This window comes from Trachurus japonicus, chromosome 3 (assembly GCF_045865225.1).
Source record: "Trachurus japonicus isolate A0001 chromosome 3, Traja_1.0".
Taxonomy (NCBI): Eukaryota; Metazoa; Chordata; class Actinopteri; order Carangiformes; family Carangidae; genus Trachurus; species Trachurus japonicus.
The window spans coordinates 17,499,169-17,522,616 of NC_140909.1; the positions used below are offsets into that span (position 1 = coordinate 17,499,169).

At 43.1% G+C, this 23,448-nt stretch overlaps 1 protein-coding gene across 2 annotated transcripts in view; it reads left to right on the forward strand.

Moving 5' to 3' along the window:
• sema4bb (sema domain, immunoglobulin domain (Ig), transmembrane domain (TM) and short cytoplasmic domain, (semaphorin) 4Bb) overlaps positions 1-23,448 on the forward strand; it is a 55,606-nt gene that overhangs the window by 25,588 nt on the left and 6,570 nt on the right. For both annotated transcript variants that reach the window (XM_085764765.1, XM_085764757.1), the window contains exons 3-12: positions 9,999-10,159; positions 10,509-10,571; positions 11,206-11,304; positions 15,228-15,339; positions 15,837-15,953; positions 16,512-16,669; positions 20,862-21,043; positions 22,032-22,182; positions 22,786-22,996; positions 23,175-23,290. In XM_085764765.1, coding sequence (XP_085620891.1) covers positions 9,999-10,159; positions 10,509-10,571; positions 11,206-11,304; positions 15,228-15,339; positions 15,837-15,953; positions 16,512-16,669; positions 20,862-21,043; positions 22,032-22,182; positions 22,786-22,996; positions 23,175-23,290 — 1,370 coding nt within the window. The remainder of the gene's footprint in view (positions 1-9,998; positions 10,160-10,508; positions 10,572-11,205; positions 11,305-15,227; positions 15,340-15,836; positions 15,954-16,511; positions 16,670-20,861; positions 21,044-22,031; positions 22,183-22,785; positions 22,997-23,174; positions 23,291-23,448) is intronic.

Consider the following 23,448-nt stretch of genomic DNA (forward strand, 5'->3'; position numbering starts at 1 on the left):
CTGTGCAACAAAGGAAACACTGAGATGCGAAGGCAACATTTTCAGTCTTATTACTTTCACACAGACGGTTCGGAGAGGGGCAAATCGAAATCCCCCCCCTTTAAGCTGAGCTACTGAGCATACCATGTACGCTCAGTGTACACAGTGTCCTTTCCCGTTAACGTTTGGTTTATGTTGAGAGAATATTGTGCGCTTTCTCTCATGCATGCTAATCCAGTGACCTTGGCAGTGTGTGGATCGCGGTGCAGAAACAGAGGAGGGGCAGCGAGAGGGGGCGTCAGGCCAAATACTCGTGAGGTTTTAGACATGCTCCGATGCCCACCTAAAACCCGGCAAGGACACGCCCACTGATCCTGAAAGAAAAGCGGTCTGTGGCTTCCAGCAGAGGTGGCACTCACAAGTGCCTGCATATAACGCCATAACAGCCGCAACAATGGAGCATAATTACAGCACATCAGCTCCGTCTGTTTCAGACGTTTTAATGGCTTCGCTGCCTGCACGCTCCAGGGAATGTACAGAAAAGTTCAGTCTTCGCAGATTTCAATCAGGAACATTTGATTTGAAGAAAATGGCAAGCAGCGAGAAATAATGGTGCAGCTGTTAATTAAGATGGACAGAGAGGAATGTGAGGTTAATTAAAGAGTGTCATTAGGTGTTTTGGGGATTGCTTTGATGCAAGTGAAGATTAGTCCAAAACAAAAACATGTATTACAGTTTATCATAGTTTTACACTAGCTGTGACACAGAAAACATATTATGATGCACTGAATTTGACTCTTCCTAGCATGAAACAAACAAACACTGTTGATTTGGTTTTGTGGAGACTGAAGTCACACAACAAAGCATTTTCTTTTATGACGCAAACAAATCACTGCAATTTGCTGTCAAAAAACATTTTTTTCCGCATAATATTCAGCATTGAAAAGATGATTAAATGCACCACTTTTCCCACAGGGTACTTTCATTTTGTGTAACAGCAAAATCAGTATCTGGCTCAGTATGGTATCCTACACAGACATTTATTCCGCACATAAACTTTTTTTGTGATCAGGTTTTGCTGGTTAAACAGAAATGACTCACTCACTGTCACTGTCACTGTAATACTGTCTGTCGCCAGGAGAAAAAAAAAAGTCCATCTGCAGCCTCCACTGTTTACACAGCGTGTAGTTGTAGAGTTGTAGACAGTCACACACTCAGACGGTTTCAGTGTTAAAACTGATGCTTTGTGTTGATGAGGAACGTAACACGATGGTACCTTTGGTTCCTCCTGTTGCATCCTGTCATAGAAGGAAATCTCCCGTGCACTAAAAACTAGGATCTCGTTTCAAAAGGTTTTCATGTGTCAAGTGTGCTCAAGGGGGCAGTTGTCGGTCTGAGAAGTGAAGCTCACTTCCGCGTTCAAAAAACTGCAATCCCCTCGAATTCCTCTGGGGGCTGGTGTCAGAAGGGAGCATTCCCCATAGACCCCCATGTTAAAATCGCCGACTTTACATCCTCAGTAAACATGTTAAAAGCCTGGTGTCAGAACGTTTTTTCGTCTCAATCGATAGTTTCTACCCCCGCACACACTCTGAGGGGGTTTAACTCTACCGTTTTACTGTTATTAGGTTAAAATTCTGGCCAATTAGGGCGCGGAAACGTTGAGTGACAGGTCCGAGCAGCTCCGTGGACAGCTGCTTCGAGGCCAGTGGGCGGAACTCGGCCGGCCAATCCAACATGGCGCTGTTCAGGCCGCCATATTTGAGTCACAAAAACGACTCCCCAAAACCAATGGGTGACGTCACGGACGCTACGTCCATTCTTTTTACAGTCTATGAGTGTGCTTGAATCAACAAAAAACACTGTTGTCTGATCAGGATACTAGCTTCATCTATGTGTTCATGTGAACGTATTTTAAAACTAATGCATATAATTATAAAAAAAAAACGACATCAAATGTTAATGTCATTTAAAGTATATCATAACTTTGTCATGTAAAAACCCAAACACCACACTCCAAAACCAAGTGTGTACTCAGACTTTGTTTTCATGTGAGCCGAGGCAGACGTGAAATGGTTAAAAGCAGTCGTCTTGTGCAGCTTTCATTAAAAGGCAGAAGTTTCCTGATTCAGATCCAGCACGCTGATACACTCCACATGTCTCTTATTCCTACTGGTGCATTTGAGTGTAAAGAGAGAGTGAGGTGCGTGTGTGTGTGTGTCCCTGAGAAGCCTGGTTGACTATAGCTCATATACTGAGCTGAGGGATTCACTTAAAGTCTCTGATTTGACAGAAACACTGTCTTGTTTGATTTTTGGTATCTTTTTAAAAAAAATAAATACACGACTTGATCAGTAACAAGTAACAACCGGCAGTCTGCTGTGCCCGCAGGTGTAGCGCATGTAGAAGCAGGAGATGAAGTTTTGTTCTTATCAGCGTGAGTGACACCTGTTGAAAGAGACAGACTTGAGTTTTCTTTAAAGAATAATCCTCGTCAGGCAAAATAAGGAGGATAATGCAGCAGGTGTTGAACTCACCAGGCTCCTGATGGCAGTATGAGTACAGGAAATAAACGTGTGGGCGTGTGGGAATTTTGAAAGAGATGTTTGTGTGTGTATATGTGGTGGATAAGAAAAGCTATTAGCAATGAGTGTAAACCAATGTGCTTGAGCACTTCTTGTCCTCGGTTACTTTGTGATGGATGAGTAGAGAACAGGAGACCCGGTGTGACTCCTGCCGGCTCTTATCATCAAGAGCCTCTCCATCCACACATACACACACATATGCAGGCTCAGTGTGGGTTTTGTCTCTATGCTTTGGTAGCACTTAAAGACCTTCAACATATGCCGGTCTAGAGTGAGTGCACTTAGTAAACTGCAAGAAGCTCCTGTGGTGTCCTGAAAACAGAGGAGTGCAAATTGGAAAAAAGGAAGAAAAAAAACCGCCAGCAGAGATGTATCGAGGTGCGCTTTTTATGGGATTCTAGCTGTAGCAGAAACCATCTGCAGGCATGTGCAGGCCAGCTGGAGTTGGACCTTTACACTGCCAACACAAATGACATCTTTTTTTCCTCTTCAAACCCACTTGGCTGAGCTGTATATCATGCTATTCATCAAGTGTGGATGTGTTTTTCTGTGTGTGTACGCTACAGACAGTAGGAACAAGATGAAGAAAATATTTGAAGTAGCCCAGTGGATGGTGGATTAGGATGGAGAAAATCAGAAGCTACCCCTCACACATTGCCAGAGAAATAACTCTGGAGATTTCAGTGCTGGTTGAATTGGACAGCCATGGTTACTGGTGGAAACAGAAAGTATAAGCCCTCACTGAGCAGCCACTTTGTCAAAAATACAACAGAACTGTAACAAATCAATATGTTCAAAACTACAGGAAGCTCTAGTTTGTCATATTAATTCACAATAAAACTCACATAAACAGTAACTTCATACACATTTGATACAGGCATACATTGTGCCTGTGAGTGCAACCTGAATTCAATGCAGGAATGGCATCATTGATAATGAAAATTACTATATAAAAAGGGCCGGTGTGGTGGAACAAGAAGTTTCTGTGTTGCGGTCCGTCTGTGTGGAGTTGACGTATTCATTTTTCTCCAGCTTCCTCCCACAATCCAAAGACGTGCAGGTTAGGTTTACTTATCATAAAACAAAAAGTCCTCTATGCTTTCAGAAGTCACAGCTAGTGCCTCCATTTGTATCTTTTAAGAATAATGTCGCTCCTTTCTTGCTTTAGTTTTAGATGCAGATTCTGCTCGAGTACAGAACGTTCAGTGAGACTCCTCGATCTTTGTGTATCAAATTCCAGTGACATCCGCTGTCTCTTACTCCGAGAGAGAGAGAGAGTAGGAGTAAGATGGTGGGAGAAGGAGGCTAAAGAGGCATCCCACACATGACAAGCACAGACACGTCTGTTTTGAATTGAGTGAGGTACCAACTCTGTCTGTCTGTCTTCCTTCCTCTCAGTGTGTTTGAACAACTCTCTCATACACCACAGAGATTCTCCTCTGTCTCACTGAGCTGATGGTGTGCAGGGTTTCATAAGCCTTCAGCTGTGATAGGCCACTGCGCTTCACTGCTCCTCTTCTTCGTCTTCGAGTGTTGGGTAGGTGTCTGCCAGTCCAGAGTGCATCAGGATGACACCTAAGAGCCAATAATTACAGAGCAGAGCTCTGTGTCAGCCCCTTGTTCTCTGCTTTAAGAGATATGCAGTTTTTTCTGCACTGACCTCATCCTTGGTACATGTGCGTGGGGGAAGATAATGTTTTTTTGTTTTTTTTCCTTCAGAGGTATTATTCAGTATTTTGTACAATGGTGCAGCTGTTCTGCATTTCCAACAAATATTCAGTAATTTAATGTTTTTTTGTTTTTTTTTACTTGTTGTCCTCATGTGTTTCTGCACATGCAACCATGTGGTTTTTGGTCCATAATCCTCACACGCAGCGCGTACTGGACTTACACACACCACCAGGCTCTGGTTTATTATCTGCAAGGTGCAGCCGACTCTCAGTGTGATGTGTGTACACTCAAATACAAACATGACACACAGCACGTACACATAAAATTGCAGCGGAGTCATGCCATCATTCACAGTGATTACAAACAACACAGCACATGTCAGCAGATGTCACAATCTCTGTGAAACCGATTCCAGATGATTGCAGCTTTTATCCACAGCCCACTAAAGTCAAACTTTCCCTGCTTTCCTTTTCAATTTTGTCTCACCAAATACTGGTGAGTTTTCACTCAAAGAACTAATTTGTAAATGTACTGTTTTTTTTTTTTTTTAATAAAACCAGAATTCACCACACTTAAAGTGATCATTGAGTTCAAATGGGCGGGGGGAAGTGTGTGATACCAGTTTAAAACTTGTCTGAACTCCTCCGAGCAGTCTGCCTCCCCGCTCCTCACTGTGCAGACAAACTGTTTCTGTGCTGACTTGGCCGGCGTACAGCACAGCAGCGCTGCTTTCGGTTGCCAGTATCCACCAACAATGAAATAACCATCACTTTGCCAAACATCAGGAGGAGCAGCGCCGCGATGACCTTGAAGTGACTTCTGTCAGGAGCTCCAGCGCCGCTATCAAGCCCACTGTCAAATCATGTCAAACAGAGAGCCTTGAAGCTGTGCACTGTTGTGTAGCGTCAGCTGGTGGAGGGCAAAGATAGATAGTTGCGTGTGTCTGTGTGGTTTTTTTTTTTAACAAAAGTGTGTCTTGCATGTAAGATAAGCCGAGCTCGGTGTGAGATTAATATCAGCTGTGCTACACGCTCCTTTTCCTTCAGGTTGTCTCCACCCGGCTGCAAGTGAACCCCTTTGTCCCCGTTGCCCCCTTGCCTTGTGACTTGGCTCATGCTGCTTTAGTAAATCTGGGGCATGTTTATAGTCGGAGCTTTTTAGGAGTGTCTTGGCAGGCGCACACCTACCAAGCAGCCAATCAATCGCCCCACCAGTGGAGTACTATTAAACCTTTAGAAAAAACAGAAAGAGAGAAGCTTGATCCTGCTCCATTTTCTCTGAAATATGATGCATGCCAAAGTGCCGGCATGTATTTTATTTCCCTGTGACATTATGTCTGCAAGCTGGTACCCTCTGATATCTTGGTTACTTGAACGGTGAACAAGCGCACACTGAACAACACACTCAGCTGTGATTTGAGTAAGTAAATCTGAATTGTTGTCTTTGTGTAAATTTGGAGGTACACAAAATACATAAAATGTATTTTTCAGTTCTAATTTGAGTAACATGAGCTATGTGCTACGTTACAGTCATTCTTATATCTAACAGCTTTGGTTCTGTGTAAAGGAACAGTTCAGCATTTTTGGAAATGCATTTGTTTACTTCCTTGCCAGTGGTTGTGTTAGTCCCTTGTCACTGTCAGGCTGCGTTCAGGCACAGTATTGACTTACTTGTTGGCTGCAGGCGCAAGTGTTGCACTGTTTGTGTTTGCCTAGCAGAAGAGATCCATCTGTATTTGAGGTAATGTATCTTGCACGCATCTTGCACGTATCCTACAATATTCAAAATCTCACATTTTGTTTCATCAGATAACAGTGACTTACATCTATAGACAGAAAGTCTTTCTATGATGTACAAATGGAAGGTGATACCAGCTATCATTGAGTTTAATACATGCAGAGGTGTAGATTTTACATCATTCTCAGGCAAAGATGAAACACTTCCCCTCGTGTGTTTCAATTTTAGTTCAAGACATTTGTAGCTGTTCATTGAGTGTGCACAGGATCAGTCAGACTCTCACTATAAAGCAAACATTTCTGTGATCACAGAGCAGCTGCTCTCTCAAATCCTATGATATGATTTTTGTCTCTGCCGTCTTTACCCTCACTGATGTGGTTGGATGCATGAATGAGTACACTGCAGAATTTTAAATGAATTACTGAGAGGTTATTAGCTGCCAGAGGAGAATAGATGTTCACGATGGTATTGTATGCCGACTGTAAACTAGACCAAGATTTGGACCAATGACACATTTTCTTTAGCAGTTTTACAAAAATTCATAACCACTCAGTTTGACTTACAAGCTGAAATCCAACCAACTCGTGGTACTAACTAATTCAGCACATTGGCGGCGACAATAAAGCGGCCATATTGATGGTAGGTGTGATCTGATGAGCATTAGCAGAGGTTGAGTGCTCGGCCTGGTGACAGCCAGCTGATTAAACAGCGGGGTGATGAATGGACTTGGCGCTTGGCTGTGAAATGGCCTGCAGTTGCTGCCGCTCTCGCCGGATGCTCGGCATTCTGCTGCAAGGATGTCAAAACGCAAAAGTGACCCCGCTGCATCAGAAGGTGCCCCAAAAAAAATAAAAACAACAAATCTCCTAAAAGTTCTAGCTTCTGTAGATGGAAAAACAAAACAAAAAAAACAAAGAGTCTCTTTTTGAAATCACAGCAGCTTGACACAGCAGTGACGTTTGTTACCGCTCGACCTCCCGCTCTTATCAAAAATCCATCTTGCAGTGCTTTGAAAATTATATATTTTCCCCCCGTCTGCCTGTTATTTCGTAGGTCAACATCTCAATCCAATCTTCCTGGTTACCACAACTCCCACTCCGTACTCAACTGACCTCAACTCCTCACTCCCCCTCCCCACCCTCCTGCTAAGTAGCCCTGGACCGCTCTCTGAGTAAAAGTTTCATGAGTTTGCTCTCCTCTGCTCGTTACTCCATTGTCTGTCTAACAGGATGTCACTGTGATTTATGTCAGACTTTTAATATGCTGAGGGAAGGCTGTTTTTGGTTCCAGTGAATAGCCAAAACCCAGGGGAGCCGTGACGGTGGAGCTATGATATGTCCCCCTGTTGAGCGGTGAGATGGCACTCCTTTGTCTGCCAACTGCAGGGTCCACTGGGACAGAGTATAGCTCTCTTTAAGAGCATTTAGGACATCTTTAACAGACTTAATACACCTTGAAATAAAAACCAGATTTCCTACATGTTGGAAAAACGTGTATATCTTCCTGTCCTGAACGACCGAAGGATGACAATAGGAAGTCTTTTTCCATTTTGTTTTTCCTCCCCTGATTTTAATGACAGGCCCCTCTCTTCATTGACTCCAGATGTCACAGCGTTTTGAACAGAATGAGGGCCGTTGATCTGGAAAGGGCTTAAGATCTGATTTTGGACAAGATGGAGCTTGTGCAGCTGGCTTTCACTCCCATAAGGGGAAGACAATCATCTGCCAAAGTGCCTTGAGTGTTAGATGAACCATTTGTTTGCAAGCATATTGAAAAGTTTAAGTCTGGGGTTGTAAACATTTATTGCAGTTTACTGGCTCCATTTGCATTATAGCCCAATGCACCACCTGGAGTGTTGGAGATAAACGTACTGCTGGTGTCTTTTTCTTACTATCAGAAGTGTACAACTTCACTTTGCTGGTTATACGTGGGGGCGAAAGGCTGTAAACGGTTAAACTGCAGCAAATATGACTGTTTACGACCCCAAATACAAGCCCGTAATCTTATTTGGACAAGCAAATGGAGTCTGTGACCCCCAGCGCTTTGGCTTGGGGAGCACATCAAGTGTGTTTAATATGTTTGGAATGGGAGGCAATAGATAAACATTTACAAAGATGGTCCAAAAAAAACTGCAAAGAGTATTAAGTATGTAAGCAAAGATTGACAAATATTTCATTACATCTGTCCTCTGTCTTTGAACTCTGGGAGATTCTTATAATGTTGTTGTTACATATCAAGTGATAACGTCCACCCACCCGCATACGTAACAGGCCCGACACTGCAGGGTCACAAAGCTTGGACGTCCTTTATAAACCATCCTCCAGTACCACGTCCTTTATAAACCATCCTCCAGTACCTCTTGGACCTTGTGTTGGCTGCTATATTTGGTGTTTTTAAGCACTTTATGGTGTAGTAAGTCAAACTGAATAGTGACCAGCTGTCAGGCCTCTTACTGTTTACAAAGACTAGCTCCAAAAAAATCAATTCGGACCTCTTCAAAAACTTGACTTTCACAGTGAAAAGCTGCTGCCGGTGCCACTGTAGAGGACCCCGGGGCTTGTTTGCGATGCTATAAAAAGAGCAATGTGTACATTGAATCAGTACTTCATCAGAGGAACTATTTGAGGCTGCAGGGAAGGGAGCGATGTGGGGAAAAAGTAACTCATTTGACTTATGGCCCGCTGCTAAAGAGATCCATTTGAAGAGGGCTGGCGAGCAGCAGAGTAAAGGAGATTTAGATTGGTGTTGAATAGAAGAGGCTTTTACCCTGCTGCCAGTGCCGAACAGAGCAAAGACAAATCCGGGGCCGGCGCGGGCAAGTGTGGACGTGGTTCATTTGCGTACGTATGACATGTTGGAGCAGTAGCTGCTGGCTGCCACTGTGCAAGAGGGACGGACAGGGAGGACGGTCGCCCCCCCTCCCCCTCCCCCAGGGCTCAGAAACGACAGCGTGTTCACCGAGAGTTTTCCACTTTGTATCATAAATCGATTTGGACTGGAGCTCAGAGGACGTGTCGCGATGTAGCTGGATGTAACGTCACGTCTGTCTGCTCGTTTCCCGCTTGATTTTGTGGCTCTTCTCGGAGGACTGGAAATGGCAGAACAGGAGTTCCAGTGGTGTAAATGGGATTACACCACCTGCTGTTTACCGCAGTCAGCTGACTCACTGTTGAAGTTTGCATTTGATAGAAACATGACTATTTCCACTTGAGCCAAATCCAAGGCGATATGATTGCTGCTTTAGGCTGCTTAAATGATGTGAGTGAAAAGCTAACAGCGGAACAAACACCAAAAACTAGAGATGTTTTCTGTTCTTCCAGACTCCAGCGTTTCATACACAGATGCACACATCCAACTCGTCTTAATCCCCCACATCCTTTACATCACTCCTGACACAATCTTACTCTCCCTGATTGGCTGATTAGCCCAACAAATCAGATCCACAGAAGGCCACATAAGCTAATGTCAGTTTCAATCCATTCTGTGCTTTGGCCAACAAAACACTTCTCGAAGGATGTCTCCTCTCATTTCAACAAACACGATGCCTTTTTCTTCCTTTTCAAGCTTTTGCATTCGAGGAAACTGAGAAATGAAGTCATGCCAGTAACCAGATTAAGTTTGTTTTTTGGTGGTAGCGTCTTCAGCGGGAATGCTTCCCTCCTCGCCCTGGTCCATCTTCTGTCTCTACTGACAGGAAATATTCTGTATCCTGTAAATGAGGTGAAACTGTGATGTTTTTGGAGCTCTGACAACTTTGAACACTCCTTTGCACACATTTAAAGCCCTTGTACTGTGAAAGAAAATCATTATTTTTCCTCCATGAGGAAAGCTATTGCTCTTTTCACAATTTAGCGGTACTCTGAGCACCGTAATTTGGCAGCCTTTATGTGCTTGTGAGCATATTTTATGTGCTTTTTGTACCCCGAGCATCAGGAAATGTGCTGTACCGGTCGGCTCCTTTCTGTTCTGTCCAGCTCCAGTGATGATAATCTTCCCTCCTTGTTTATTTCCCTGCTGTTTCTCCAGATGCAAGGGAGAGGTCGGCCAAGAGATTCTCCGCGGACGGCGTCTTCAATTACACGTCTTTGCTGCTGAGCCAGGAGGACGACATGCTGTACGTCGGAGCCAGGGAGGCACTGTTCGCCCTCAGCCTCTCGGACATCAGCAAGACCAAGCTGCAGAAGAACGTGAGCGTGTGGACAGATGAGCTTTTTGCTTGTGAATGTGCAGAACTAAGCTAGATGGTTGACTCTAGCTTCAAACATGTTTGCAACTGGCATCGTGAGACTAATTTAAGCAATGCTTTGAGTCCTCATTGTGGTTTAAACACTCGTAAAATGCGAAATTTAACTCCCAGTTGATTCCTTATGTTGTTTGTGTCATTTTTGTTTTGCTCCACATCACACACACCAGTTGTTTTTTTTGTGTGTATACCGTAGTATATTTTCATCTTAAAGAATCAGCCTTCTGCAGTGGAATCAGCATGGTTCCCTGAATTTCACATGACTTATTCAGGGTTTTCTTTTTCATCTTCAGCTGACGTGGGGCACTCCTGCTGGAAAGAGAGAGGAGTGCAGCTTCAAAGGGAAGAACCTAGAGGTGAGTAGCGTCCCGTACTGCTCCACCAACACACCAAAATAATGAAAAAACCTGGGAAAACATACAGTAGTCCTGTGATGACGTATCAACAGCATGGATGTTCTCGTGCAGGTTCCTTTCCTCCGACGACTGTGAGATTACAGAATGAGCATAGTTTAATGTTGACAAACCTCTCCACCAGTTACAAATAGATTCATCAAGTGTGCAGGCTCGCTGGGGAATTGCTCTTTTTTTTTTTGTGAACTGCTTCTTTCTCTGTCTGTCTGCTACCTTGTTGTCATGCCAGCTGTTGTATCCCTGGGCGACAAGCCTCGGTAATCTGTGTTCTGCAGTGTACAACTCTGGTCTGTGTATTACAGAAAGCTCACCAGGCAACTGCTGTGTGATGCTGGGAGGTTTTCCCAACAGTGTTTGAGGGAGGGAGGAAATATTTTTCCTTTTATTTATTTTTAACTATCCAATACTTTTTGAAGTATTTGTGTCTTTTTGGCTCTCAAAGATTTACTTATGACTTTACAGATTTTAAGGGGCTCTCAAGACAAAAAAAAACACATCCACTTGTGAGATTTTCTCGTGGATTCACGGAGCTCACTCTCTCTCTCTCTCTCTCTCTCTACGTTTCTTCCCCATCCAGACTGATTGCTTCAATTACATCAAAATTCTCCTGCGGCTGAACAGCACTCACCTATATGTGTGCGGCACCTATGCTTTCAGTCCAATCTGCGCCTACATAGTAAGTAATGGCCTCTCACTCGACCCTTTGTTCACTTCCAAGAGTTGATTTTATTTCTGCCATTTAAAAAGAAGTCTTGATTTTTTTATATATATATATATCAGGGGTGCAAACTCGTCACCTTTCGGCGAAATTCGCCGTTTTGGATCCCAAATTGGTCATTTGTGTGATTCGTGTAAATCCGCAATAAAAAAAAAAATTGAGGGGGGGGGGGGGGTCCGGCGAGCCGAGCCGAGCCAATGCACCTGTCTCTTTAAGGCGCATGCACCTTACCTGGATGACAACGAGTGGTGGCAGCGCTCCTCTTCTGTCCAGCAATACACAAGCTTCACTTTTAATACAGACTAACTAACGCGACTTTGTGAGCATGGCGAGTGAAAGAGTCGGAGCAAGAAGATGCGCCAGCAGCGTTGTATAGGTGCTGTATGGGACCGCGTGTGTGTGATGATCGCGATCGCGGCCAATTAGCGATTAGCGCGTTTAGCTTTTATTAGCTCCAGTGTCTCCTTCTCTGGAGGAGGGTCTGGCGAGCGAGACTAGCTCCAGAGCGACCTGTTCAGCAGCAGCAGGAGGAGGAGGAGGAGGAGGAGGTTGACTGACTGTGGCAGGACACCTCTGCCTCTGTTTCACTTCATGTTGCTGGTAAATAATGTGGTTGTAAAAGTAGTAGGCTAAAGTTAAATTATTTTGTATGCACTAATTAAAGGGGCAGAGCTTTAAGAGACATTTTAGCTTTTATATTTTATAAGATATAATTTTTGTAAGAACCACAATTAATAAATATAGGTTATATATTTCAGTGAATATCTAATTGTTCTTAGCATTTGTTAGATAACTTTCTTTGCCCAGTAAATTAAAACATGTTGGAACTATCAATGTCTCCTCTGTTGCAGCCAGAATCTCACCTACTTTTAACCTCAGACTGTCACAATAATGTATCAGATGTCAGACTGCCTCATTCTTTCAGTTTTAACCTGAATATACCAGACATGATTGATTTTCCCAACGATCAAAGTATACGAAACCGAACCGAAAACCATGACCACAAAACCGTGAACCAAACCGTTTGCTTGAACATCTTTTAAATACATATTGCCGCTTAATATGTTTTATGTAACCTATGGCATTTTTAAGCTTCATGTGTGTTATTGGACAGAAAGAGCAGTGCTGCCTCGGAGCATAGCCTACGTAGCCTACAGAAAACACATTTACATCAATAAATGTTTCACAATGAACCAATCAGTCTGTATTAAATTTTATTTAGTTTGAAGGCAAGGTTTGCAAGGTTCATCTGATGGACATCAAGGGACAGATTCTCCCAAGTTTTGCACAGCTTTTGCTCATGCTAAACCTGCATAGGCTGAAGACCCTCTTCACATGTTTCAAAACCAAACACAGAGAGACAGATTGTGCAGGTTTAACAGGAGCAAAAGCTGTGCAAACCTGAGTAAATCTGGACCCTAGTCTCATGCTAAAATTGACTGTAAATTCACCTTTAAAGTTGGGGTTTTTTTTTAAATTTCCCCGGGGGAGCATGCCCCCGGACCCCCCTAGGGGGTCGGTATCTTGTCACCTTTTTTACCCCTGATGAGTTTGCACCCCTGATATATATATACTGTATAATAGTATATGAGATTGTCTGTTACTCACAAATGCACAGCTTTGATTTTGGATATATATTTAGGTGTTCTTTAGGAATCAAACTCTTTTATCCACCATGTCAGTATTGGATCTGTTGTTATCCGAGCGTAACCAAACCCTGCTGAGGCACTTTAGCCAGACAAGTCAACAGGGGGTACATGAGCTGTGTGGTTTCCAGCGAGGGGGAAATGGTGGATTTGTTTATCTAGTGGAGGAGTACATCTGGAGCGACGGTAACCGGCAGCAGGATGACATTGATTTCAGTGATAGGGGGGGAGCAATCGAGCTTGGCGACAACCCAGCTCTTAAAGCAGGGCCTTAAACTCTCCTCTTTGACGTCAGAGGGAAAGAAATACACAGGACGTCTCAGACTGAAGATGACTTGGCAGGAACTTTAGGCCCTGAACCGGGATTCCAAGCAAATCTCAGCCTGGTCTGAACATGAACACTCAGTCATGTTGATAGAGTCCAGATCTGTGTGTGTGTGTGTGTGATGCATAATATTACCACTATTAAATGTTTTATTTTTAAAGCTCTTTTGAAAACAGTCGCAGAGGGTTCAACGGCGAGAGGATTCACTAAACAATGAAAATGACAGACGTAAATTAAAACAAGCCCAGAGTAAAACAACATCTCATCAAGACGAATCATGGGAAGGTTTTCCAGGCAGTAGAGGCACTGTCCCTTTTTAGATTTGATAGTAAGTCACTGGAGGAAGGAAGACTTTAAATTACTACAAATTCCAATATGTGAAAGGTCAATATAGTTTTTCCTCCTGTCCATGAAGAGAATTTCCTAAAACTATTTTAATATGGCAGGAAAATACAAAATACTTTCTTAAGTTCATCTGATGCCGACGTGAGCATTTTTGTTTCTAATTTTGTATAGAAACTTTGTACTGAAAAGACAGAGGTTTTGGAGGTGTTCACTCATTAACTGAGATTTAAATCATATTTGAGAGAGAGGGGATGACAGACAGACGGACCTTGAGTCGGACTTGAACCCTCAACCACTGTGGTTAGGACCAAGTCCATGTGGTGCGTGTTCGACCACCAGGCAGTTGGTTTTTCTAAAGTATTTTTCTTACAAAGCACTCCAGCAACTTCCACAAACCTGCAGGACTTCCAAAAGAAAGTTTGGAGTCATAAATCATAAAAGTCACAAATAGCTGCAGCAGTTGTATTAAAAGAAAACATTAAATATGAAGCAAACTTGCCTCACAGTTCCAGGTTTTCAAAATTCTCGAGTGCTTGTGGTGTGCTGTGTTTCTCTGTTTTTATGTTTTGTAAAATGTATTTTTTTTTTTACTGTTGGTCATACAAACATGAACTTTACAAAGGTGTCATCCAGACTCACTGTGATGCAAAACAAGATTGTCTTGTTCATTTACCTGCCTGGTTCCCTGTCCTGTGTTTGTTGTGCTGACTTTTTGTTACATACATACTGTTTTCATAGTACATACTTTCTGTATTACTCATATACACATTAGCAAGCAATACAATAACAAAACATACACATGCAAAATCACTTATGTCTTATGGTCTGTTAATTAAAATCTGAAGCCAGAGTGCAGTTTGTATTATCGTTTATTATGAAATGACATAAAATCCCTTTCCTTCCTGCAACTATATAACATAACACTATAACACTGTAATATGAAGGAACCTTCTGACCAAGGAAGGAACTATTTTTTGCGAAGGATAAATACACATTTGCCAACTTCTCAGGATGGTGTTTTTGTTTGTTTCATTTCATTGGTTTTGGTCTTTTCAGAGGATTTGTGAGCTATAAGTTTTGATTTTCATCTATAGTGACTGTATTTCTATGGTTTATTCATCAGATAGAGCTACTCAGAGGGGCATTGGGGAGGGGGGGAGTCAGGGTGTCTGGAGGGTTTATAAATGTGTACATGTTATATCTTTATTTTGTTTTTTTTAGATAATTTTGCTTATGCCCTTTTCTTACATGATAACTGAGGTTGGTGTGTGTCCTTTGATAACATGCTTGTCTGTTTGTTTGCTTAGTTATGTTTGGGTTACTTAATGTTGTTTTCTTTTATCAGTTTTTTTTAATGTATGTCAGCATGATGTGTCGCATTATAGAAAAATCAAGTTAAGAAAAAAGCGCTACTTTACTACCGTATGTGTAAGATGTTCAACCTGTCTCTCTGTCCGTTGTGATGAATGTGAGGGAATGAACGTGAAGTCACTGAGCTCGCTCTTTACTATGTATAGTTTTACACTGGTCTTTGCCTGAGGGACATTTTGTGTTTGTGTCTCCAGAACACGTCAACATTCACACTAGAAAGAGACGACGTGGGCGAGGTCGTGATGGAAGATGGGCGCAGTCGCTGCCCCTTCAACCCAGAGTACAAATCCACTGCCATCATCGTTGGTATGTCGTCAGTCACACACGGCTATTTTTTTCCTCTTTATGTCACTTTTTTAAAAAACAGAGAAGAGAGGTTTTACTATGACTGGCTTCCGTTTGGGAGGAGATGCTGAAAACGGGCTCAGCTGTTTCTGAAGCTGCTTTGATGCTCCCTGCGTCTTTGATTCAGTAATGAGTCATGATGTGCCTGCTAATGTTGTTTGTCTGCATCAGACTGTCTGATAAGTAGCTGGACACCAACAGACTCTGTTTGTTTTCAACTTCTTTAACAAGCAATTAGTAAATAATTGAGCTGAATATGAGTGAAGGAAATGATTTGTATAATCCCCTCGCTCGCACTCTTCTGTTATGGCGCTAACAGCTCACTCTAGATCGGCTGGAGACGGAGTCAGTAATGGCTCAAAGGCACACATCATATGATCTCTTTGTAAATTATCGTGTTTAAACAATTCATTGTTTAAAATCTGTTACTCTTTGTCTTTCGCGTTGTGTTCTTCCAGATGGTGAACTGTACACTGGTACTGTCAGCAACTTCCAAGGGAATGAACCAGTCATTTACAAAAGCTTGGGTCAGGGAACTGCACTGAAGACGGAAAACTCTTTAAAATGGCTTCAAGGTAAATCCCATTTACCCCGTGAGATGGCAGTCTGTGTTTTTTTTTTTTGTTGTTGTTGCTTTTTTTTCCATCTACACATCTTCCATTATGTACCCAGCAGAGCAGATAAGCTCCAAAAAGTAGCGATCATTAGCAAGACACAGTCACTAATGCATGCAGGCCGAGAACGGAGACAAGCTCTCTTAGATTGCCTGAGCTCTGTCCTATCAGTCGCAGCACATGCACATCAAAACGGCCTCAGCCGGCTGCAACTGGTTTTACCCGAGTAAGGCGCACTTTGCGTACAATTAGGACCTCTCTTGTCTTTTGATCTCTAGGTAATTCATGCAGAGTGCTCCTGATGAGACATCTGAGTACAATTATAGAGAGGATGCTGTTTCCTCTGCGCTTCCAGGATTGCATGACACAGCTCTCTGACAAACTCTTTCCAAATTCTGTTCAATGATGCGCCGAACAAAGCCTGCGAGAAAAGCTGTGGATGATAATAAAGGTGTAACGTGTCAGCAGCAACATCATTGCTTTGTGCTTCTTTCTTTTTTTCATTCTGTTTTTTGACAGATCCGGTCTTTGTTGGGTCGGCTTACATCGAGGAGAGCCAGCCAATAGGCAACCCCGTGGGCGACGACGACAAGATTTACTTCTTCTTCAGCGAGGCGGGAAAGGAATTCGACTTCTTTGACAACACCATTGTGTCGAGGATCGCTCGCGTGTGTAAGGTAAGTCACCTGGGATCGGGGTGAAGTCGGTTTGCCATGCAAAAGTCAGAGGCACAGCAGGGCTCGAACCTCCTTCCCTTAATCCTGATACAATTAGCTCGAACCAAGGCGGGACGCTGCCGTGTCAAAGCATGTTTGCTACATGTAACTGTACGTCATGCCTGGTTGCCTTGGTTTCTCTTTGCCTGAATCATCCTCCCTTCTTCCCTCCCTCCCTTTTTTCCCTGCAATGTCATCTCCCTCTCTCCTCTCACAATGTCAGCTGCACTCGTCCATCCCTCCAGCTTTTTGCCTTCTCTACCAGCGCTTTGAGCTTTGCAGGCATTATTAGTATTCAAGGGTGCTTCGCAGCAATATGAAATGTGTTCCTCACTCTACTACATGGCGGGCCCCTGATGCAGGCAAACTGTATCAACTGCAGAATGTGCTTGAATCAAACTCTCGAAGCCCCCACCCCGCCCTCGTCCACAAGAGTTTAGTTTGGTTGATCACCCTGAATAATCAGCAGCAGACTTTATCCTTTTTCACCTGTCATCAGATCAATTAAACGGCTGCGGAGCCGCCTGATATACATGCACTCAGCATCCCTCGCTGACTTGTGCCTCTTGTTCATGGAGGCAGTAATGTGAGTAATCGTGGGGACAGCATGTAATCTTAAGTGACAGCTTAATGACTTAGTCCTGCTCGGCTCTGGCACTCGGTGCTGTGACACCTCTTAGCCGACGGAGCACCTCCTGGGTTCTATATATGGAAATCATCGACAGAAAGGCCCCAGACTGTGGCAACTTGCTGCAGAGGAACTGTGCTCGGAGACAGAAGAATGGCTTTCACTGCTCTGCAAAGCGTCTTTATTTCACTGGAATGCAGCAGTGCTCCTTTTCCGTCTTTTCAGATGCTGTTTTGTGGCAGTACAGTAGTGCTGCAGGTGGGTTATTCTCCACTTTACTGCTTAAAGGCTTAAAAAGATTATTGCCTATTAAAATGATGCGTAGGAATCCCACCTATTGTCGAATTACTACTGGAAAAAAAAAATGCGTTGGTGGTTTGTTGTTTCTTCACAAATGTTCGTGTTCCACAAAACCCCCTCGTGTTCCACAAAACCTCATCGGTTTGTTATGAGTGAGAAATTGATGACACAAATGTCCGGGGTTGGTTAAAAGGGCAGACAAGCAAACCCGCCATGCTGCACAGCTCATCTGCAGAAATGTTTGCCTTCTGCAAAAATTCAACTGTTAAAACATTTACTGTGAGCATTGTAAAAAATATATGAACAATATTAAGTGAATAATGCTAAAATAAATTGATTGTTACCATGGAAACATGTATTAGTTGAGAGCAAGTATGGGGGTATGATGGCTCAAAATAAGTATTTATGTGGAAGTCTAATGAGACCCGAGGCTCCTGGAGTCTGTTACTGTGGCCCCCCTTTGACAAAACTGAGAAAATGAGTTATGAGTTTCCATAAAATTTCAGCAAAACAGTGCTGAGGTTTTTAAGCTGCGTGTCACAACCGCTGCAACCATAGAGCGTAGATCCACATAACAGCAATTATAAATTCCTGTTATTTTTAGAGCTCCAGCCTGCACCTGCCCCATTCAGCTCAGTGTCTACACCAGTTTAAAAACACTGTCTTAACCAGTCTCAGCTCCTTTTTTTATAACCCAGTCCCTGAATATCCACAAGTTAACCTCTGTCAACTGTTTCCATGTGCAGCTTTTTATTTCTCAGAATAGTATCTCACATCTGAACTCTGTGTGCTGGGTCAGTGAGCAGAAGGTGCTAACTCAGATTACAGATTGGTAACAATGAGGTATGAAGGCTCCTCCCTGTCAGCAGGCTCAGTATCTATAACACACTCCTGACAGACAGAAAGCACGCACTCCCTTCTCCCAGTGTGCACCAGGCCAAGTCCAAGTGTGTGTGTGTTTTTAATGTGGTTTCATTTTCATATTTGAAACATTTTTGTTGTTGGTTCATCTTGGCAGACATTTTGCGACCTCATGAAGAGGGTTTGTTTCTTGAAGGATGAGTTGAATTCATGGTTTTCTAACTACTGTTTTCCTTGTGGTTGCCAAGCAATTGTGCTTCCGAGATGCCCCCCTTCCTTCCCTCTTTCCTATCTGTCTCCCCCTCCCTTGTTCCACTCCCTCTTTTTCTTTTGTTTATTCAGGTGTGCACACTCAGGGGCTGTGGAGAGCAGGCAGATTATGAGCACTGAGTGGCACCATTTTCTTTTTTTCTTTTTTTTACCTCTCATTCGCCTCCTTGTCAGGTTGACAAATGTGAGGAATCTAAATCAGACAAAATATTAAAAGAGTGATGCAGAGCACGAAGCATTTTTTTTCTTGTTGTTGTTTTTCTTTCCTGAGGGCAGCTATATCAGGGGGAGTGGTCCGCACAATTGAAAGTACAAGCTGTGCAGCGGAGCACAGCAACAACGGCGGTGGACAGCTGAGAGAGCAGGAATGTGGTCTCCTCATTATGTGGACAGGCTACTAGCACAGCCTAGTAATTGGCTCCCAGGCCCCCGCATGGGTCCCACAAGGTCTCACCTTAACGTCGAGCAGGAGCTGTTGTTTGTGTGGAACAGCACTCGGAGGAGAAAACAAGAGGTAGTTCTAGTTTTGCATTTTATTAGCTCCTCAAGGGTGATTCACTCCCTTTGTGTCGTTATGTAGGAGTTGTTTTGGAGGTTTCGCAGGCTGATGGGATACTTTGGATGTGAGGCAGGAAACTGTCTTGAGATTGGGCGAGACCACTTGTTTTGGTCCCAGTCTTCTTCATCCTCCTCCTCCTCCTCCGGCTGCTGCAGCCTGCAAGTAGTAATGGGAGGGGTTTCTTTTGGGGTGTATGTGTGTGTTTGTGTGTATGTGTATGTGTGTGTACAAGCTTTTTGGTAATTGCTAGTCCTAGCAAAGTCCTCTGATAACTGTTTATGTAAATATTTTGTGACAGCTTAAAAGAGGAGCAAATGCCTCTTCTGTTTGTTTCCCATTTCGTCCTCTCCTCTCCTTCAAAGAACACCTCATAATTTGTGCTCAGGCATCTTTTCTAGGAAGAGCCTTGTTTTTTTGTGTCCCCCACATTTTATCTGGAAAATATCTTCTGTAGTTCAGTTATAAATGCCCCCACAAGAACTTCAACACTTGGAAATCCACCAGGACGTTGAAAATACAGTTGTTTGTGGTTATGTGTCTCTTTGTATTTCTGAAAAAAAAAGAAGTCATGACAGTCCTGTGACCACTTTTTAGTTTCCCTTATCTGACCTCAACACCTCCCTCTAAAGCAATAGCAGGGAAGGGACTGCAGCTGTGCCTGTGATACAACACATGTACTCAGAGTACTGTCTGTCTGTCTGTCTAACAGCGACAAAATTGAAGCATATTTACACTCAAAACATATGTTTTTGTTGTTGTTGTTTCTTTGCTTTTTATGAATTCACTTGGATGTTTGACCCTCACTGTGCAGAGAGATGTTTGTGCAGAGGGAAGGAAGTTCGTCTGTGCTCAGCTAGGAAATATCTTGGGTTCAGCAGTTAAAGCTTTGAAAAGAAAAACATTCAGTTTTAGTGATTTATTTTTTAATTAATTTGAAAAACTCAGTGTGTGTGTGTGTGTTGGCGGGGGGCTCTCATAATGTGTATCATATGTCTTAAAGCCTGTGTGGAAGGGAGTTTACAAGTTAACATGTTGCCCAGGTGTAAATTCAGTGGCGAGCTGGTTTGGTTGCCCCAGGTTTTCCAGTCGATCTCGTCTGACGGCTTAATTTGAAATCCAGTTGGGTTTTTTCTTATAGGCCGGGTGTGGCCCTCAGAGGCTCCACTCCTGTTTCCTGAAAGTCCTGATTTGTTGTCCAGAGGTGAATCAAAGGCCATTGTGTCCCACCGCAGCCACACTCCCTCCAGCTGAAAAACACATTTCAGTGGACTACAAAGTCCCATTTGTCCTGTTGCTCATCCTCCTCACCACACTGTCTTGTGCCTCTGAGACCAACTCTCCCTCTCTCTCTCACTCTCTCACTCTCTCTCTGACCTCCTCTATTCTGCAGCCTCCATCCACTTCTTTCAGCAGATCGTCACTGCACATCAGCCCCTAAGAAACTGGGACACTCAAAAGGCACTAGTTATAATAAAATTAGATGGACAAACAGGATAAGCAAATCACCTGTAGTTCTCATTACCAACTGTTTGCAGGGTGATAAGGGAGGCGAGCGGGTGCTGCAGAAGAAATGGACCACGTTCCTGAAGGCCCAGCTCCTGTGTTCCCTCCCTGATGATGGGTTCCCCTTCAACATCATCCAGGACATGTTTGTCCTGAAGCCCATGGGAGACAGCTGGGAGAGCACCGTCTTTTATGGCGTCTTCACATCACAGTGGTAAGAGGCAAACAGAGGGACCTTCTCTGATCCTATGAGTGTAAACATGAAGAGACTGATTTATGGCACTTCTGCCATTTCTGTTTTTTGTACAAACACACAGACATTTGATTTTGAACACATGCATATGGCTCAGCCAAGAAGGCAGAACCTGCTCTGTAATTATGAATGTCCATGCGTGACTGACTGAGAGAGTGATCATATTTACGCCATTGGTCAGCCAGATGCCACGTTACTGATTTGAAGCTTCCCCATTGAGCTTTGCGCTTACAAAAAACACAGTTTTCTATTTCACTGTTGCCAACTAAACACATTTGTCACTAGATTTAGAGAGTACAAACCTAGTTTGTATAATATGAATATGAGCTAAATAGAGCCTCCAGTTCACTAAGTCCTTATTGCAGCACATAAACAACAGTAACACTAAACATAAGACACAGAAGACAGGACACAGGAGGGTGTGCGGGAGAGAGAAGCCATTGGTTACACAATAAGCAGGTTACACAATAAGCAGTTCAGCAAGGCAGTAAAAACCCTGTGTAAAAAACAAAACAAAAGCTGTTTCTGTCACCTGAAGTACTTATTTTAAGTGATTACAGGAAGTGTTGCTCAAATAAAAGTTTGTTCCCTTCTGCAAATTAGTTAAGAAAAGCTTAGACTTGGCCAGCTGCCTTTACTCACATGACTCCTCTGAATTGAGAGCAGCAGTAATGAGCTGAACCACTGACACAAGCCCATGTAACCAATTAATGTATCAACAATGTAAAGATTTGAATATGGCCACCATGTATACACACTATTCTCCGGTGACAAGTTGCTGCTCCAGTTTCCTAAAGGATGGACTTAAGATGATTTAAAATAAAATAGAAAAAAAAGGCGCTGTAAGAAAATTGATTAAATGTATGACAAAAAAACGTTAATTTATAAAGCACACACATCCTCGGGTTTCACTCAAGAAAAACAATATTAATGTTTCCTTTGTTCCCAGGTATAAAGGAGCCTCGGGCAGCTCAGCAGTGTGCGCCTTCACCATGGCTCAGGTGGAGAGAGCCTTCAGCGGTCGCTACCGAGAGGTAAACCGGGAGACCCAGCAGTGGTACACCTACAACCACCCTGTGCCAGAGCCACGGCCCGGAGCGGTGAGTAGTGAAGGCAATATCCTGTGACGAGCCGTCCAGCTCAACTGCTTCTGGTTCAGTCTGTCCAGTCGTTCATTTAAGTAGCATTAGTCTCTGTTGAGTCACAAGAGCAAAGGTTTATGTAATAGATAAAAGATATATAGCAAATGTGTAATACTATCCCAAATATCTATTTGTTATCATGTACAAAAACTATGTTAAGGCTCCAACAAAACATCTATTTGAGCTTATGGACTGATTCTTGAGCTGTTCAACATGAGAGCTTGATGTGAAGCAGATGTTCTCCTTTTTAGTTTGTTTGCCAATTTAAGGACAGAATCCAAGAGAGCTGTCTCGCTGATGCTCTTTGTAAATTCCTGGAGCAAAACAAACTGCACTGGTAGATGTTTGCTCAAACACAATGGTTAAAACCTTCTGTATTAGACACAAGAGCATTTTTTAAGTTTACTGTTGCATTCAGTCTTGATGGCCCATCCCAAACTTCATGTTCTTCATTAGAGAAGCCCCACACTTACATTGTAGGTCAATACAATGCCTCTGTGTTTCCAGGCGTTCTCCAACAAGCAGAGATTCATTTCTCATTTCTAATTTACTCCCACTCAGTGCGTGACCAACCACGCCCGGCAAATGGGCATCCAGTCATCCTTGCACATGCCTGACAAAGTGCTCAACTTTGTCAAGGACCATTTCCTGATGGACAGTGTGATCCGCAGTGCTCCTCTGCTGCTCAAACGCAGCGTGCGCTACACCCAGATCGCCGTACACAAGATCCAGGGCATGGAGAGGGCTTATGACGTGCTCTTCATTGGAACAGGTGCTGACCATCACAACAACACCTCTTTCTGATTGTATAATATCCATAATTTTAAGAGTTAAATATTTAAAATGTATGCAAACACAAAACAGGCTTGTGAGGGTTAATTATGTAATTTTCGTCTCTCCTCCCTTAGCTTCAATTTAAGTCACTTATATTTGTTTCCTTTGTCTTCCAGATGATGGAAAGCTCCATAAAGCCATCAATGCCAACGATAAGATGCACATCATAGAGGAGCTGACTCTGTTTCCTGAGCCTCAGCCTGTGCAGCACATTGAGCTGGATCCTCAGAGGGTAAATCACACACTTCTCACAATCTCTTCATTAACACCATTTCACGCAGAAACTAGTTCAAATACACTTATTAGGACTTAATACGCTTCTATAATGATTATGACTGCACGGGTTTGTGTTCCTAATCAAATTTATTTTCACGCAATAAAAATGTGGAA